At 41.5% G+C, this 17,989-nt stretch overlaps 1 protein-coding gene across 1 annotated transcript in view; it reads left to right on the forward strand.

The window, feature by feature from the left end:
• Positions 1 to 11,022, forward strand: part of LOC310790796 (F-BAR and double SH3 domains protein 1-like) — a gene marked incomplete at its 5' end in the record, with an annotated part of 45,620 nt that extends 34,598 nt beyond the window's left edge. Inside the window, 10 exons of the mRNA XM_083652510.1 lie at positions 130 to 285; positions 1,947 to 2,072; positions 3,332 to 3,415; positions 3,616 to 3,763; positions 4,237 to 4,263; positions 4,956 to 5,056; positions 5,499 to 5,621; positions 6,115 to 6,316; positions 8,691 to 8,746; positions 10,696 to 11,022. Coding sequence (XP_083508636.1) covers positions 130 to 285; positions 1,947 to 2,072; positions 3,332 to 3,415; positions 3,616 to 3,763; positions 4,237 to 4,263; positions 4,956 to 5,056; positions 5,499 to 5,621; positions 6,115 to 6,316; positions 8,691 to 8,746; positions 10,696 to 10,746 — 1,074 coding nt within the window. The 3' untranslated portion in view covers positions 10,747 to 11,022. The remainder of the gene's footprint in view (positions 1 to 129; positions 286 to 1,946; positions 2,073 to 3,331; positions 3,416 to 3,615; positions 3,764 to 4,236; positions 4,264 to 4,955; positions 5,057 to 5,498; positions 5,622 to 6,114; positions 6,317 to 8,690; positions 8,747 to 10,695) is intronic.
• Positions 11,023 to 17,989: the final 6,967 nt, after the last annotated feature.

A 17,989-nucleotide genomic window follows, 5' to 3' on the forward strand; every position in this document is an offset into this window, starting at 1 on the left:
GTCTGTCTGTCTGCCTGCCTGTCTGTCTGTCTGTCTGTCTGTCTGCCTGCCTGCCTGTCTGTCTGTCTGTCTGTCTGTCTGTCTGTCTGCCTGCCTGCCTGCCTGCCTGCCTGTGTGTGTGTGTCTCAGGTGAGCAGGGTTCGGGCAGAGGCTCGTCTGGCCCTGTTAGCAGAGTGTGTGGTGGGAACGGAGCGCTGGCTGCACGCGGCCATGAGCCAGGCAGAGGACGAGCTGGAGAGCGAGAGACGACTCAGCCAACAGAGACGCTCCACCGATGACTTCTCTGTATGGGCACACACACACACACACACACACACACACTCAATCCATCAATCAATTCTATATTTCTATAGCGCCAAATCATAACAAGAGTTCACTTTACAAATAGAGCAGGTAGAATACCAGGCTCTTTATTTGACTCAAAACAGCTGCCCATAAAAGGAGTGATTACATGTTCCACAACTTTTGTTGTTTACCTGATAAAATGTCCTTGTGGACTTGCATATGTGGGTAAAACCAGTAGAGCCCTACGTACCCGCATAAGTGAACACAGAAGTAACATTAGATGTGGGGATGAACGAAACCCAGTAGCAGCTCATTTCAAGAAAATGGGACACAGTATTGCCTCTCTACGCTACTGGGGTATAGAGAAGGTAGATAGGCCCCCTCGAGGGGGCGATCAGAATCGATTACTACTGCAACGAGAATCCTTCTATATATACACATTAAATACCATGGCCCCTTATGGGCTGAATGAGGAGTTTGACGTTAAACCTTTTCTGTAATAGCTTTCTGTCTTTTAACCTTTAATGAATTAATTAATTTTTTTCTCTTTTTATTATACTGTCTTTTTGTCTATGCCTTTTCTATGGTACCATATTTGTGTACCTGTTAACTTATTTGATCTGTGCATCTAGGCCTTGAGTGATGTCTATTTGGAGCCTGTAAATGATTACTCTATTCCTAATGTGTCTTTTTTGGGGTCTCAAAAACACCCTTGTACTGCTAGTCCATTGGCTCTTTTGCCTCTTAAAACTGTATTGTGCTGCATTATGTCATTACATTATGTCACTAAAATGAATGAATTTCTATTCTACTCATTGTACTGTTTGAAGCCTGTCCCCTTAAGATGGGGGGGTGTGTCCATTATCCCCGACACAGCTGGGACCTGATTGTTTGCTCCCTATTTTAACCTGCCTATGTCTGCACTCTTCATACCTGATGAAGACCCGAAGGGGTCGAAACGTTGTATGCCTTAAATAAAACTGTGGTCGCTGGAGCATCAACAGTGTGCGGACTTCCTCTTCTTTCTATGGTGTGTATTTCGAGTCCAGCACCTGCAAATTTTACGGAGATGTGCGTGCTTCCCTTTTTGTTCTGAGTTCTTTATTTGACTCAACATACAGTGACCGGCTCACCAGCCTCCAAACTGGGCTGTCAAACTAGACTTATGCTTCCTGTATTTTGACATATGCAGCAATGTATGGGCAACTTAGTAGTTTTCAACATGCAGTTGTGGTTTCACAACTTCACATTGCACATTGTGTTACTGTTCAGGAGCTTAATGTGATATTGGGATCATTACAATTTTGTAATTGGCCAGTCTTGAACGCAATTTAATTTAATTGGCCACCGCACTAACGAGCCATCAGTTTAGGCGCCCTAAATGCGTAAGTGATTCTCGACCTGTTCACGAGCAGTCCCAATGCTACTGTGCTGTTGTCATAGTGCGGTGTGCAAAACAATAATCTGGATTTACTTGGTGTACATTTAAAAGTACTCCAGTAGAATATCTATCATTTAAATGACTCGAGTAAGAGTAAAAGTATAACATTATAAAAAAAAAGACTTTCAAAGTACAAATCCTCCAAATACTCACATACTTGTATTTGAGTAGTTTCCACCGCTGAAAATCAGAGCATTTGAAAAGCAGGTGTGTCTTGCAGGAGGATGAGTTTGACCTGACAGACTTTGAGGACTACGACGAGAATGGCGAAATCTTCATGGATCCCACCTCCACCTCTGGCCTGTGTGTCTACCCTGCAGCCTGCAGAGTTGTCTATAGCTATCAGGTAGGCAGCACACACACACACATTTTCACATTTGTTGAGTTTTGAAGTCAATGAGATGCTCAATATCAATATCAATATCATATCAATATATCAGTCCTAACCTTGAAGCCTTGACTGCAGGGTGGATGCCTAACACCAAGATATTCACGTTTATTTTTTTATTGGCTGGAGGTCCAAAAAAAGTGCTTTTTATCATCAAATGTATCATTAAAACCAATGGGAAAATGATGAAAATGACTTTGAGGGAATGCAATTTTCACCAACCGCCTTTTTTCTTTTTTTCTTTTACAATTCCAAGGTCTTTGGTCCAGGATGAGAGCATAAAAAAATAACATGCATGACTTTTGTGAAAAAGGACAGAAAATAGCACTTTTGAATGGAATCCGTCAGTTAACAGTAAAGAGTATTTTGACTACAGGGTGACAGGAAGTGTGCCTAACTTGAAGAGTGTCGCATTTTTGTAAAACACCAAACACCAAAAATACCTGGGCCTAATTTCAGACCATAAGGATTAACAATCTGAAAAGCGTCGCTACACGAATCTGAACAGGGCACAAGATAAGACTCCTGAACACAAAAAACAAAAACAAGCGCCAACTCGCAATAGCTGCGACCAGATATCCAATAGAGAGCCAAAGTGAACGTCACTTCCTGCTTCAGCACTGTACCAGAGATTTTCATCTGCCATTTATTTTCCTATAGTAAAATGCTTATAAACATAGTTTTACTTGGTCAAACCAAGCGATTCAGCTATATTTAGAATCATGAGAGACCATAGAACATTTATCTCGGACCAAAACTAAAAAAAACAACATCGAAAAAATATTTTCTTTAAATCCGCAATTCTTTTACGTTTGGTCAGAGTGAAATGTTATGTGGTCTCTCCCGTTTCTAAATATATCTGAACCATTTGGTTTGAACAAGTAAAACTATTTTTATAAGCATTTTACGAAATGTCTATGGGAAAATAAATGGCAGATGAAAATCTCTGGTACAGTGCTGAAGCAGGAAGTGACGTTCATTTTGGCTCTCTATGTCAGTCAGAGTGACATCACTTGTGTCACTTCTATTGTGACATCACCAGATATGCGAACTTCCAATTTTTGCGGACAAACATTTTTTGGTGGACCAACTATCCAACCAACCAACAGAGTGACTTCTCGAGCTGCTGGCCATGCTGGCCGCAGCTAAAAAATAATAATACAAAAATTACTGAGAAAACCATGTTTCCATATTGACAACCTTTACTTCCTGTATAGGCTAGCCAATCAGATGAGCTGTCAATCATGGAAGGGGAGGAGCTTCAAGTGATTGAAGATGGAGACATGGAGGACTGGCTAAAGGTAAAAGTTGTTCATACATACTTACAGTACATAGATGTATGTATGTATGTACTGTACAGTATGTATGTCTGCATGTCTGCATGTCTGCATGGCTGTATGTATGTATGTATGTATGTATGTATGTATGTATGTATGTATGTATGTATGTCTGCATGTCTGTATGTCTGTATTGGCAATGTTTGTTCTGTGATTCTTTCCAGGTGTGTAATGCCTGTGGTCAGGTTGGCTATGTTCCTGAGCGCTATGTGCAGTTCCTGTGTCTGCCTGCAGAGGATGCTGCTCAGCTGGACAGCTCATTCAACTCAACTGGCTCCTCCACTGGGAATAACAGGAGGGTGCAGATCAGAGGTGAGTCTGGTGTGCAGTGCTAGGCATTGTCAATGTCTTTTTGGTGTGGAAAAGCGCTGCCTGGAGCACTTTTTGTGAGGAGAGAAATCGATAACGCATGCTGCTAGCTTACCAGCCTGTCAGAGACTCACACTGCCCACTTTTAAATCCCGACGCAAAACCTACCTGTTCTCCCAAGCTTACAACCTCCCCTACCCTTAACTACCTCTTCCTACCTCACTCCTCCCCTTTTTCCACTTCCCTCTCTTCTGTCTGGCCCCTCCCACACTCTCCCTCCCTCCCCTCTGTTTCCACATATCCCTGATCGATGTGTTAACTGTTACGTCTATGTGTTGCCTGTTGTGATCTTGTTTTCTATGTACTCATACTGTGTCAGCGTCTTTGGGTCATTGAAAAGCGCTTTATAAATGAAATTAATTATTATTATGATTATTATTATTAATGCTAACAGATAACTTTTCCAACTAATCTAGGCTACTCTACATGGACAGCTACTAAAGGTAAATACCATATTACAAATTCCATGTGAGCAAAATAAAAGGTTTCTTGCCATCATGCAAAGCATCTACTTTCGTCCGCCATGTTTCTGCCTCTATGGTTTCTGCATGACGTCACGTCAGCGACTCGTGGACCAAAATGTTCACCGACTTTCCTGAGTTGTTGTTCTGACTTGTTCTTCACATTCATTTTCCCTGTCGGAATGTTGTTTTTCCGATGACTCCGACAGCACATGAACGCAGCAGAATTACATTGAAATCTCCCTAGCTTTTTCAGTAGTGAACTTGGGTCATGTAGTTTAGCTAGTTAATTACAAACTACATATTCATATTATTCTAATGATGGTTTTGTTTACCATCCGTTATGGCACAATGCACTGGCCACGGCTGTCATTTAATGAAAAAATCACCTGCTGTTTGATTAAAATCACCTGTGGTTTGTAACCAAGATGTCTGCGATCAAATACTATGGATTACTCTAGAAATGTAGCAATTTCCTGATTCCACCTCAACAAACACATCCTCGAGCTCCCTCAGTGAGGACTGGCCTGTCTTAGTCCCAAAATCAAACACACCTACACTTTACTCAGTGTCAGACTCAGACGCTGTGTGTGTGTGTGTGTGTGTGTGTGTGTGTGTGTGTGTGTGCGTGCGTGTGTGTGTGTTAATAAAGCTGCCTTTAAATCCTCTCGTAGGTGTGGCCAGAGCTCTGTACTCCTACCAGGCCCAGAGTACAGAGGAACTTTCCTTCCAAGAGGGGGCGCTAATCCGCCTCTTACGCTGTCGACAGGGAGAGGTACTGTATGTCTCACAGCTCTCTCTGTGTCATCGTTGATCTTCAGGTGCATGATGGGTAATGTGTTGTGGATGTTAATGTGCATGATAGGTAATGTGTTGTTGATGTTCAGGTCCATGATGGGTGATGTGTTGTGGATGTTCAGGTGCATGATGGGTAATGTGTTGTTGATGTGAAGGTGCATGATGGGTAATGTGCTGTGGATGTTCAGGTGCATGATGGGTAATGTGTTGTTGATGTTCAGGTGCATGATGGGTAATGTGTTGTTGATGTTCAGGTGCATGATGGGTAATGTGTTGTTGATGTTCAGGTGCATGATGGGTAATGTGTTGTGGATGTTCAGGTGCATGATGTGTAATGTGTTGTTGATGTTCAGGTGCATGATGGGTAATGTGCTGTGGCTGTTCAGGTGCATGATGGGTAATGTGTTGTGGATGTTCAGGTGGATGATGGGTTCTGGGAAGGTCAGCTGGATGGACGCACCGGCGTCTTTCCCTCGCTGGTGGTTGAACTTGTCCAAGACGAGGGAGAGGAGGATGAGGAAGAGGAGGAAGACAAGGTGCAAGTGAGTCTGGTCTCAATAAGCCATAACACACCTTATCACCCAGAGGTCCCAAAACTGGGGGGGGAGGAACGACAGGGGGAGATGCGGCATTCCTGCCAAGAATCCTGATTTTATCAGACACACCATAGTTCAGTATTTTCCCCCTGTACCCTATTCATTTAAATAGATACACACCATATATATCTTCATACACATACTCTCCTCAACATTTACACAATTGGGGTGGGTGCAGGGCTGTAGCCAGGGATTTCGGGCCCCATGAAAGGATATATCGGGCCCACAGATGCCGCCGTCCGAAGGGCGGCGGCGGAATATTTTGGCCATTTGGGGCCCCTGTCAGTCAAGGGCCCATGGAATCGTCCACACTTTTCCCCCCCCTGGCTACGGCCCTGGGTGGGTGGGGTGTTTTTGGGAACCACTACCAATCCTCAACATTATGTGTGCCACTGCTTTTCCTGACTGACTTCCTCTCTGGTATTTCTGTCTTTTCCAGACTCTCCCCACCCCGACTCTCCCCCCCTTCTCGCCCCCCATCCCTATCCCAGTCTCCTCTGCCCCCCTGCCTTGTTCTAACCCCAGCCCCAACCTCAGCCCGAACCGCGGCTCCTGTCAAAGTACAACCCCCCCTAACTGTGTGGAGGACAAACTACAGGCTGTTCCTGTGGAGCTGCAGAGGCTGGCAGAGAGCAGGATCGGTGGGTACTATCAAATATAAAGCCCAGTTTACACCAATGATCAGTGTTGGGGGTCGTTACTCAAAAAACTTATAACACATTACACCTTACTTAAAAACAATAATGCCTTACTTTACTTAATTACTCCTTGGAGCAAATCATTCATTACACTACTCATTATATTAGCATTAATGTTGCGTTACTCCTCCGTTACTCCTCCTGTGTATATATTGTATTGCACTTGCAACGTTGTGATTGTGATTGTCTTTTAGTTATTTTTCCTACTTATTTATCTGTGTATATTGACCTGACCGCTATGCTGCATACAGACAATAAGACTAATTCCTCGTATTCAATTTACATATTGTGGCAATAAGAGTGATTCTGATTCTGATTTGTTGATGTTAATTCTGAATGATTTTAAAGTAAAATAATAATAATTTGGCAATACTGTAGGCCTACACTGTGCCAAAAGAGAAAAGGAGGAGATGGTTTTATTCCTTCATTTCAAAAGGACAAGGAGATTTTCACTCATTCCACAATATGCTGCATGATTGTAATCCTCTTCCTGTGTGTGTGTGTGTGTGTGTGTGTGTGTGTGTGTGTGTGTGTGTGTGTGTGTGTGTGCGTGTGTGTGTGTGTGTGTGTGTGTGTGTGTGTGTGTGTGTGTGTGTGTGTGTGTGTGTGTGTGTGTGTGTGTGTGTGACTCACATTGTGCAGCGACTCAGATCAAGTAGTGACACATTCAACTTCATTCCACATTGCACAAAGTCAAATGCTTTTCAAAATAAAAGTCCCAAGGTTGACTTTTCAGTGCGGAGGCAAATAACACAATCTCAGTTGTATTTAGGCTATCTTTATCCGGCCCACTTTAAAGGAGAATTTCGGTTTTTTACACCACGGTCCTCATTTCCAGTTTAGAATATGATGTTTTACTCACCGAAATAGTTTTGCTTCATTTGGAGGCCCACGGAAGATTTTGAGCTCCGAGTAGTCTCCTCAAACAGGCTATAACGAGAGCCTGCGGCGAGTGCGGGGCATGCTGCACACACTCTGTAAATGACACTTTTTCGGTCACATCGCGGTTCATTATGGTTGTAAATATAATTATTTAGCTAATAGCTAGAAGCTAAGCTAACAACAACAAAAGAGTCGGCTCCGATCTGCCCCGGATGCGGTTACAGTGCTCATCTTCTTCTTCTGTGGTTTCTCTGAAGAAGTGTGGTAAGAAGAGAAACCACAGAAGAAGATGAACACTGTAACCCCATCCGGGGCAGATCTACGTTGACTGTTGTGTTGGTGTTAGCTTAGCTTCTAGCTATTAGCTAAATAATTATATTTACAACCATAATGAACCGCGATGTGACCGAAAAAGTGTCATTTACAGAGTGTGTGCAGCATGCCCCGCACTCGCCGCAGGCTCTCGTTATAGCCTGTTTGAGGATACTACTCGGAGCTCAAAATCTTCCGTGGGCATCCAAATGAAGCGAAACTATTTCGGTGAGTAAAACATCATAGTCTAAACTGGAAATGAGGACCGTGGTGTAAAAAACCGAAATTCTCCTTTAACCCCTGTTTGCAGTTCCACATGTAACCTTCAGGAGGAGATATTGTACAGCTGCCTGTTTTTCTCTTTCTGACGTTGACACATGCTGAACTCTGAAAGGCTGTGTGCATTATGGAGGAGACACGCCTGCTACAACCAAACTATTCACCTTATTCACCACGCCCACTTTTTCTCTCTTCCGCATTACACGCAATTGTATTGTTCTTCCGGTTCAGCGCTGGTTGGCGGCCAATTTCAAAACAAAACGTCACTATAATAATGAATGAAGTTTGGCAACATTCAAAATTAAGCTACACTGCGGCCAACTTCAGTTACATGTTCATAGTTACTGCTGCGAGGAGCCGATGGCTGTACCAGGTCGGCATTTAACGTTAGTTACAAAAGCACGTCGACAGTGTTTTCTCACTGACAGTAGCCTACAGTAGGGTTTGACAGATAGCTAGTCTGACCGGTGTCAGCACAGCCAGCGCTCCCAGTCCTCGCTGCTCGTTAAATATGTCCAAATAGGTGTTATTCTGATAAACTGGTCTTATATATGTTACGTTCTCACCAGAAAAATATTAAAACTTTTGTTTTTTTTTGCTTGAAAACAGCTTTTTGGCAAGTCTGAAAATGACTACGGTAGGCGTAATCTACTTCCGTGTTTAAAACCGGAAAGATGATTACAAAATGACGTCATGCAGAAGCGTCCTTGTATGGACAAAGTATAAGGTGAATAGAAAACCAATTAAGGAAATGCATTTTTGAGTGACCACAGGCTTATTTGTTAATTAATTTGCTTTACCTTCTCTCAATTCTCTCTCTCACTCCTTTGACCTCTTCCATCAGAGAGTGGAGGCAGTGGCCACAGTTCTCCGGATCTCTCCAGCAGACGACTAACACCAGTATGTAGCCTATTACTATGCAGTTAAACAAAATATGATATTTCATAACATAACACAACACAACAGAGTAACTAACCCCAAACCCAAATCTATGTCAAGCCTGGCATCTAATGGCAAAACTGAACTGGCCATCTGCTATTGGATGGTTTTTTGGTGCCAGGTGATATCACCTTAGGGCCTGTGTCCACCTAGCGTCTTTTTCCGACCGTTAAACGCTGGGAGTGCGCTGGGGAGCGCTGATCCCAGCGCACAATATACAAGGAAGCAGTCTGAAACTAACATTAGTTCAGTGCGGAAGTAGCTTGATAGCTGACAGCTAACATTAGCAAACAACACACATCTACAGTGATTTAGCTCAACACTCACCAGAAATATCAAGTGTCTAGCCAATCTGCTCCCACAATTGAGCCTTTCTGTCTCTGTTGCGATAGTTTCTCCATGATTAAGCTGCCAGAAAAGCAGCACCCAACACCAGCGTCTTTCTGAAAAGTTAAAATATTTTCAGCTGGAAGCGCTGGGAGTCAGGCGCACAAAAACGCCGGAGCGCTCTGAAAATATACGCTGGGCGCTGCGCACTTTCTCTAGACGTCCGTGTGCGCCTGCATACGCTCTCCCCCCATTGGAAACAACTGAAAAAAGATGCCGGAGCTGATGAAAAGACGCTAGGTGGACACAGGCCCTTATAGAGTACAACATTTGGTGGTACCACCTGGTACCAAATATCAGCCAATAGCAGGCTTTACACAGATTTAGGTTTAAGGTTCAGTTAATCTTTAAAGGTATACTACCGGTATGCAACTATTTCATCAAAGAAACAAAAATATACACGCATACAAAAGTTTCCCTTATCAATCATCACTTATGGCCCATTGGAATTGTGTGGGGGTGTAATTTACATGGAACGACACTGCCCTCTGCCTGTGTTGGGGTGTGTTTACATGGAACGACACTGCCCTCTGCCTGTGTGGGGGTGTGTTTACATGGAACGACACTGCCCTCTGCCTGTGTGGGGGTGTGTTTACATGGAGCGACACTGCCCTCTGCCTGTGTGGGGGTGTGTTTACATGGAGCGACACTGCCCTCTGCCTGTGTGGGGGTGTGTTTACATGGAGCGACACTGCCCTCTGCCTGTGTTGGCTATGTTTGTGCATTTGAACGGTTTACCGGCGCTCTCTCTCTCTCGAAATAAACACAACCTCGCTCGACCACATAAACACAGAACACAGCAAAACAATGTCCCATCACTAAAATAGACACAGGGCGCAGCGTCTCTCAACATAAAAACACACTGTCACACTATTATATGGGCCAGAAGTGATCGTTTTGAGGGGAAACATTTGTGTAATTATATAATTTTTTTAATTAAATATTTGTAGTAAACCTTTAAAGGGATACACCACTTTTTTGGAAGTTTAGCTCATTTGCCACATCCCCCCCAGATAACCAAAAATACACCATGCCTTACCGGCACTGTCCGCTCAGCTTACATGCTGAGCTTACATTACAAATACATGTTGTGCTTCGGGTACTCACCACACGATGAAATATTAATCCAAAATGCACATAATTGGTCTTTTTGGAAGGAAAAGAGGTCGGCGGCCATGTTTGGAAAGTAGTGCCGGCTACCTCTTTTCCTTCCAAAAAGACCAATTATGTGTATTTTGGATCAATATTTCATTGTGTGTAAGTACCTGAAGCACAACATGTATTTTGGTGCCGTGAGATGTGTGTTTTGGCAGATTTTTAACAGCTGTACCATTAACCTCCATTCTATGGCGATAATTACTCACTTCACGACTGTAGCTCACTGTAAACTGAGCGGACAGTGCCGGTAAGGCATGGTGTATCTTGGTTATGTGGGGAGGATGTGGCAAATGAGCTAAACATCCAAAAAAGTGGTGTATCCCTTTAACACCCCCTCCTCTCTCTCTCTCTCTCTACTGTTTCAGTGTAGAGCACCCCCTCCCCCTCCAACCCAGAGGTTTTCACCCCAGCCTTGAAGAAAATGCAGTAACACAAACTGTTGTCTCCTGCATCAGAGACTTTCATTCATATATTTTTTTTCCTGGAAAGTGTTTAAAAAAGAAAGAAAAAGACAAAAGAGCCAGCCCATGTTTTATATTCTGTATCCCCCGGTTGATCTTTTCCACAAGTGGAAAAAATATCTGACACAAGTTACTTTTCCCCCCTTGCAATGTAAAAGGATTGTCATTGTCATGCTAAAGTTTAGCATAAATGATGGTGATTATTAATCACCATACTGTATGCTAAACTTTAGCATGACAATGCTTTAGCAGCTAAAGCACTGTCATGCTGTCATGTTTCCCTCTGTTTGCCCCCTCTCCTGTAAAGCGACCTTGGGTTTTATGAAAGGTGCTATATAAATTCAAGTTATTAATATTGTTATTTATGTGTCACCGGACAGAGCTATCGAATGGCCAAAAAGTTGGGGTTAAGGTGAAATTTTGGTCATGGTTAGATAGGAAAAAGAAAAAGGAAAATGGAAAACTTCACTACACATTGTTGTCTTTGTCTCTTTTCCCCTAAATTATATTAAGTCACACAGCCTTTATGCATATGAATGTATAATATAATATATTGTTATAAATAGTAGGCTATTACTTCATCAGCTGAAGCCTCCACCTCATGCATCTAGATTTGATCTCATAAACTCAAGAAAGACAAAACACACCACACCGGTTTAAAAAGCATAGTTCTGATGTATTTCAGTTCAATAAGAATAAATTACTCGTGATATATCTGCATACACATTTGAAATCACATTTCAAATAGCAGGTCTACTGTACATGAGTTAACTTTCAGCTTCTTGCCAGTGACCACATGCATTAGAATGGTTCTAAGGACACGACAAGTTAAATATTGTTGATAAAAGCAGGGAATTGACAGTGAACTTTCAGTCACTGTCAGTGTTCATACAGACAAACACTGCTGGTGAATGGTTGGAGTGCATCAGCCCTAATCATGACGACAGCTATTTGTGACAGACTTTAACAGCCATTATCCACCTTGAAGCACATTTTATAATGTACTGCATATTATATTATAATTATAATATTATATATATATATATTATAATAATGTACTGTATATTATAATGTATACACACACACACACACACGTGGAGACATTTGACAATTTTTCTGATTTTCGCCTCCCATCATACCAAAGTAAAATGTGTGTAATAGCCTATATGAATGCCACAATGGAGCGTTTATTACATAGGAATGCTCTGCGTGTAAATTCATAATATTGAGATTAATGATGATGTATTTACATTCAGCAGTTGACTATTGCAGTCAATGTATCTGTACTTTGTTGTCATAGCTTCTGGGACTTCTGCCCAATTCTCAAAGGATATAGTTTATTGCTGTAAATGGAAGTTAATCTTGTTACATATTATTATTGTACATTTGGATTTATGAGCAAAGTTGCGTTACCCTGCTACCAGAGCAATTGTGTGATGGTTGAGCTCAGTGCAAGTGATCTCATATTGAGAATTAAAATCTTGTTTTTATGAAACTCTACCAGCAGAGAAAGAGAACTTCACTTGTGAAATAAACAAACAAAACAAAACACATATGGCTACTCCTGATTGGTCTATCCTCTCATGCTACAAACCGGCATGGTGCTACAAACAGACACACATATCACGTATAGACACAGCTGCACTGCATCAAAATATCCTTGAATCACGTGACATTATTTTTTTTATAGTGGAGTGATGCGGCTATAGAGAGCCAAAGTGAACGTCACTTCCTGCTTCAGCACTGTACCAGAGACTTTCTTCCACAATTTATTTTCCCATAGACATTTCATAGAATGCTTATAAAAATAGTTTTACTTGGTCAAACCAAACGGTTCAGCTATATTTAGAATTGGGAGAGACCATAGAACATTTCACTCTGACCAAGACAAAAAAAACAAGATCCAAAAAATATTTTCTTTAAACCTGAATTTTTTTTAATGAAATGTTATGCGGTCTCTCCTGTTTCGAAATATATCTGAACCATTTGGTTTGAACAAGTAAAACTATTTTTATAAGCATTTTACGAAATGTCTATGGGAAAATTAATGGCAGATGAAAATCTCTGGTACAGTACTGAAGCAGGAAGTGACGTTCCACTTTGCCTCTCTATAGGCTGCTGTGTTTCAAGATACGACACGTTTCTCCCAAGACAGGTGAAACTGCACTGGAAACAAGTGGCATTTTCCCACTTTCTTTGGAGAGCAACGAGTTTTGCACAATGGATTTTTTTTTTGCAGTGCAGCCACACAGTTTGCATTCAAAATCACAATTTGTGAAGCTGCTCCATGTTTTGATGACTGCAACTGGATGTGAAATGTGAACAGAAAGTTTGAGATAGCGCAAATAAACGGGAGGAAAATAAAGTCAATAAAAATACATGGTTTCAAATGGATGTGTGTTGAATATGGCTACTGGTAGCTGCATCTTAAGACATTTCACATTATGCTCTGCAGCTCTCATATACATTTTTCAATACTCACATGGAATAATACAGCATATGACTTTCTCATTCCATTGTCTTAGTGCTAAATAGCTTTAGATATAGTGCAAAAAGTCAATTGTCCTGTTACAAATGTTAATGCAAAAAAAACTATTAATGCTGCCAACCTTTTTAACTGCGCATGGATCAAGATGACTAAGACGAGTGATTCAAACACACTCACATTGTGTTGAAGTTGTGATGTGTTTTTATCACCAGCAGGGGGGGGGGGGGGACATTGCTCACTTCAGAATGATTCATTATTCAGTTAAAAGCCTCGTCGATGTGTTTGGAGAGTTTCCTTTGACTTTCACTGAAAGCAGTCGACTCTGTGAAGCTACTTGAATCAAGGCTGTAATCAGTTGGTTGGATTTGTTCTGCCTCTGTCAATCAAGCAATTATGAGTTTGTGCTATGTCTGTCACAGACCTAGCAAAAACACTACAGACCCAGCAAAAACACTATGTCTGTCACAGACCCAGCAAAAACAACTAACATGTCTTGGATGAATCCATCGAGATCACACTTTGAAACAACAAATCAATAATATAAATATATGTGAAAATTAGTACATCTGATAAAACAGCAACAACAAAGTAAGGGTTTGGGTAAACAGACACTGGAACTTGGCATTCTTTCCAATTGTCAGACTGAGAAAAAAGAGAGCCAAAGTGCAGGAGATAGAAACCTCCAAGTATGTTTCCCATAAAGTCCAGGAAATGGTGTTAACCTCTGACTTTAAACCTTTGGACTGTGTCTGGTTCCTAACCAGTCTCTGCATGGTGAAAGAGTCTCAGGGGGCCAGCGGCTAAAATGGATGTTGGCTGCAGGCCAGGAAATCTAACAGCTAGGGGTTAGCTTCAGCTAGAGGTTAGCTTCTATAGGGCTTCATGTCACCAAGTCCCATCACTATCACTCCTTGAATAAATAACATGAGTTATTTTCTTCATGTGCAGGAATGTGTCAATGCTGCCATTTGCTTTTGAGTCGTTGATTAAAAATGCAAAAGTAGGAGTTTTTCCCCCCGGATTTTTCTCCCAATTGGACTTGGCCAATAGAGCTCAACAGGCACGTGACGTAATTTGCCCCGAAAGTAAGTTCCACATTCATTTTCTCCATATACATTTAAATAAATCCTTATATAAAGAGTTTTAAGGTTCGAACAAAGCCAAGTGATTTTTTTATATTGTCAACTGGCACTGCTTCAATGATTAAATCTTTTTTTTTTGGGGGGGGGGGGATGGTCTAGCAACTAATTGTATGAAAAATGCTGTTTATGTCACAATTTAATTTATTGAGTTCTATTATAGCATTTGAGGATGCAGAATGATCAATGGAGATTTCTACCATCTACCAATGCACATATAATATCACCTGTCATTCATCTGCTGTAGACTCTTTAACAAGTAACAGTTTAAAATACTTCTTATACTGCAAAATACACTTCATACTTTAAAATACATTTTCACAGTTTGACACTGTTTTGAATTGCTTCTGCAAGCAAGCGCAGCTTCTCTTCTCTTTTCCAGAGTCAGTAGAAAGTGCCATTTTCCAGTCTCTGTGAGCTTATTTCTCATATATGGTGAATTCACATACGGTGATGTCTTGGTGTATACTGGTCAATAATACAAGCATCACTTTTGTCTGTGGTTATATTGTCTTCTGTTCCTTGTCGTCACAGCTCCCATTTGCAGCTATTTTGCATCCCTCCTTGTAAGCATTCAGTCCGATTCAAATGGGGACACAAAATGACGCCAGCAAAAGAAAAAAGAAAGTGGCGAATAACAAGATTTGGTAAAAACAACAACAACAACATCTTGGTGAGTATACAGGAATAATAATTCCAGAAATCTAACCCATAGTCTAAGAATGGACTGTTTGGTATTATGTGTTGACAGGAACAGTGTTTTATCTGTATTATGTGTTGACAGGCGCAGTGTTTTCTCTGTCGAGGAGATGTAGGAAGCGACTGGTTATACTGCTATATCGGTGTAAATATAGGGCTCTGCAAGCAGCAATCCAACTGTTAACGTTTTGATGAAGATGGCAAGGGAACATAATATAGTCCTTGTCAGCAGAACAATGTTCTGGCATGAGTATAGAACCAGTCCAAAGTCTATGACTATCTGCAACATTGGATTAGACCAGTTCTAAATTGTTGTTGGTGTAGTATGACTCAAGTAGTAGGAATTAGGCTGTGGGTATAAGACTGTCTATTTCAGATCCTCCCCTTCCACGTCCACTATTTGCGTGTTACTGTTTTCAAAGCCCCCACCGTTACGTGCAACAACAACAACCACCTCTCAGCTAGCTACTAAAAGTCGTATCCCTTCGTCAATATAAGTCTTTTACTGTTTTATGTTACTTACTCTTACGGCCCCGACACACCACAGCGACGGTATTCGCATGTATTGGCATAGCTGGTCGCTTGGCTGTCTTTCCATCTTGAATTGGTAAATTTCAAATTGGCCCCGCCTCTCATCGCTGTCATCCACCACCAGGTATCCCAGCATGCTTTTCAAGGTGATGAGCGACGTATCCAATACAAAAGGAATGGGCAGCAGCAACTCCCAGCGTCTACACGCAGGGGGGAGGGGGGGTCACTGTGGTGTGTAGGGGCTGTTAATGCCAGGGCCCCCCCCCCCCCAAACCATGCCCCGCCCCCCCAAACCACACCCCCCCCTCCCCCACCACGTTCAAATGTTCCACCAAAACAAGTACCCCCGACACTATTTTGCAAGGGCACCGCCACTGCACCCCTGGGCTTAGTGCCACCCAAGACGCTTATGATTGTTTTAAAGATATACATACATGTACAAGACAAGACAGAGCATTTCCCCCTATAGCAGAATGATAATGGTTTGAGCCAACCTTTCTCCAGCGCTGACACAGCACTAAAACAAAGTGTGGAGATAGGTCTGCTTCTGCAGCACTGGATACTTTCTTGAAAGCTTTATGGTAAAGCTGAGACTTAATCAGCTTCTGATGTGTCCATTAGGACATCTGAGGAGAAACATAGTCATGGTGTAGCCAATCTGGGAACCCAGAGTCTATTTTTATTTGAGAAATAGACTCTGGGACAGCCCTACCATTTTTCCCAGCTTCCTGTTGTTATAAGACGAGTTGACGTCTTCTATGCAGTGTGTTTATGCGTTAACGTTATTAGCAAATAGCCGAAATGGACGCGGAAAAGGAAGTGACGGGGGCTTTTCCGTCACTTCTGCTTTCCTTTTCCGCATCCATTTCGGTTCCCAGATTGTGGTTTAGCTAGAATGTATCTTCATATAGTAGCAGCTGCTGTGTTTGTGCTGTTATTAGTCTTATTTTACAAGCAGGAGGATCAATATATCAAGATATGAAAGTGTCAACACTGCCCAAGTCATTGCCACGTTATACATCAATACATAAGCACCATGGTTACCATATCAATTAATTCATCAGTTAAAAGCAGTTGGTCAGCCAAGTCAGTCACACAGCAAACAATGAGTTGTAATCCAGCTACTTAGTTCACCAGAGTCCATCTGCTGCCTAGCCACTTACAGGACAAATTCACAATGTAAAAATAAAATACAAATAAAATAAAAAGATATGTACCTTCCATTTCTTTGTGCATTTTTCCTGTGGGTAACTGACCAAACATAGATGACGTGATGTTATGTCAAAAATATTTCCGGCAAAGCAGAAAAATGGGAAACACTTTATAATAACTTTACACTATTAAGCATTAGTTAAGTATTAGTAAATACTTAATTAATCATTTATAAAGCATTGTTCATACATTACTAAGCATTTCTAAGTAATTCATAAACACAGTTATAAATGTTTTATTCCTCATTAATAGGCTAATTTATAATTTATTTAACAATTGTATTGAATCTTATTTATAAATGCTTTGTAAGGCATAGATAGTCCTCACTTTAGATTAGCTCACACAAAATACTTAACTAACAACTTAACTACCGTAACTAACAATTACTAACTACCTTAATTACATGGGGCATGCCTATACCCTGGCCACACCCTGAAATCTGATTGGCCACCCCAGGTGCCACCCCAAAATCCCGAGGGCGCCAGTGTCAGCATTTTTCAAAGCCTTTGCTTAATTACAAAATTGAAAATTACATTTTGTTTATGTAAATGCATACCTGCCCTGTGTTTATCAATTACTTACAAATACTTAGTAATGTATGAACAATGCTTTATAAGTGATGAATTAAGTATTTACTAATAGTTAATGCTTAATAGTGTAAAGTTATAAAGTGTTATCTAAAAAGGTTTCAGATTTTGGTGTAATCCTTCAGAATCAAAGATTCTGGGGCTTCTTTCTGGACTCATCATTTTGCACCGACGTTCAACAATCATACAGGGAGAATTCCGTCATAGAAGAGCCTCAAACGGCCACAATGCAATGCAGTTGGCTAGCTAGCTATATTTATATAGGGCCCATACAATATGCCCAACTTGATTGACAGTTAAATTCTGTACTCCTTCTCTGGGGTTTGTCAAAAGGCATTCTGGGAAACGGAGGAAATCACTAACTGAAGTAGAAGTCCATGAGGCAGGTTCAAGGAAAGAAGGTTCACCAAACGCGGAAATTAAAAGCGGGAATGCTTAAACATCACAGATTCATAATAATTACTGTGTAAGAGAATCTGAGGGAAGCACTATGTCAGCAAGTCCGTTACAAAGCCCGTCCAGTCCAGCTGTAGACATCAGGT

Source organism: Poromitra crassiceps (genome assembly GCF_964638095.1).
Source record: "Poromitra crassiceps genome assembly, chromosome: 15".
Taxonomy (NCBI): Eukaryota; Metazoa; Chordata; class Actinopteri; order Beryciformes; family Melamphaidae; genus Poromitra; species Poromitra crassiceps.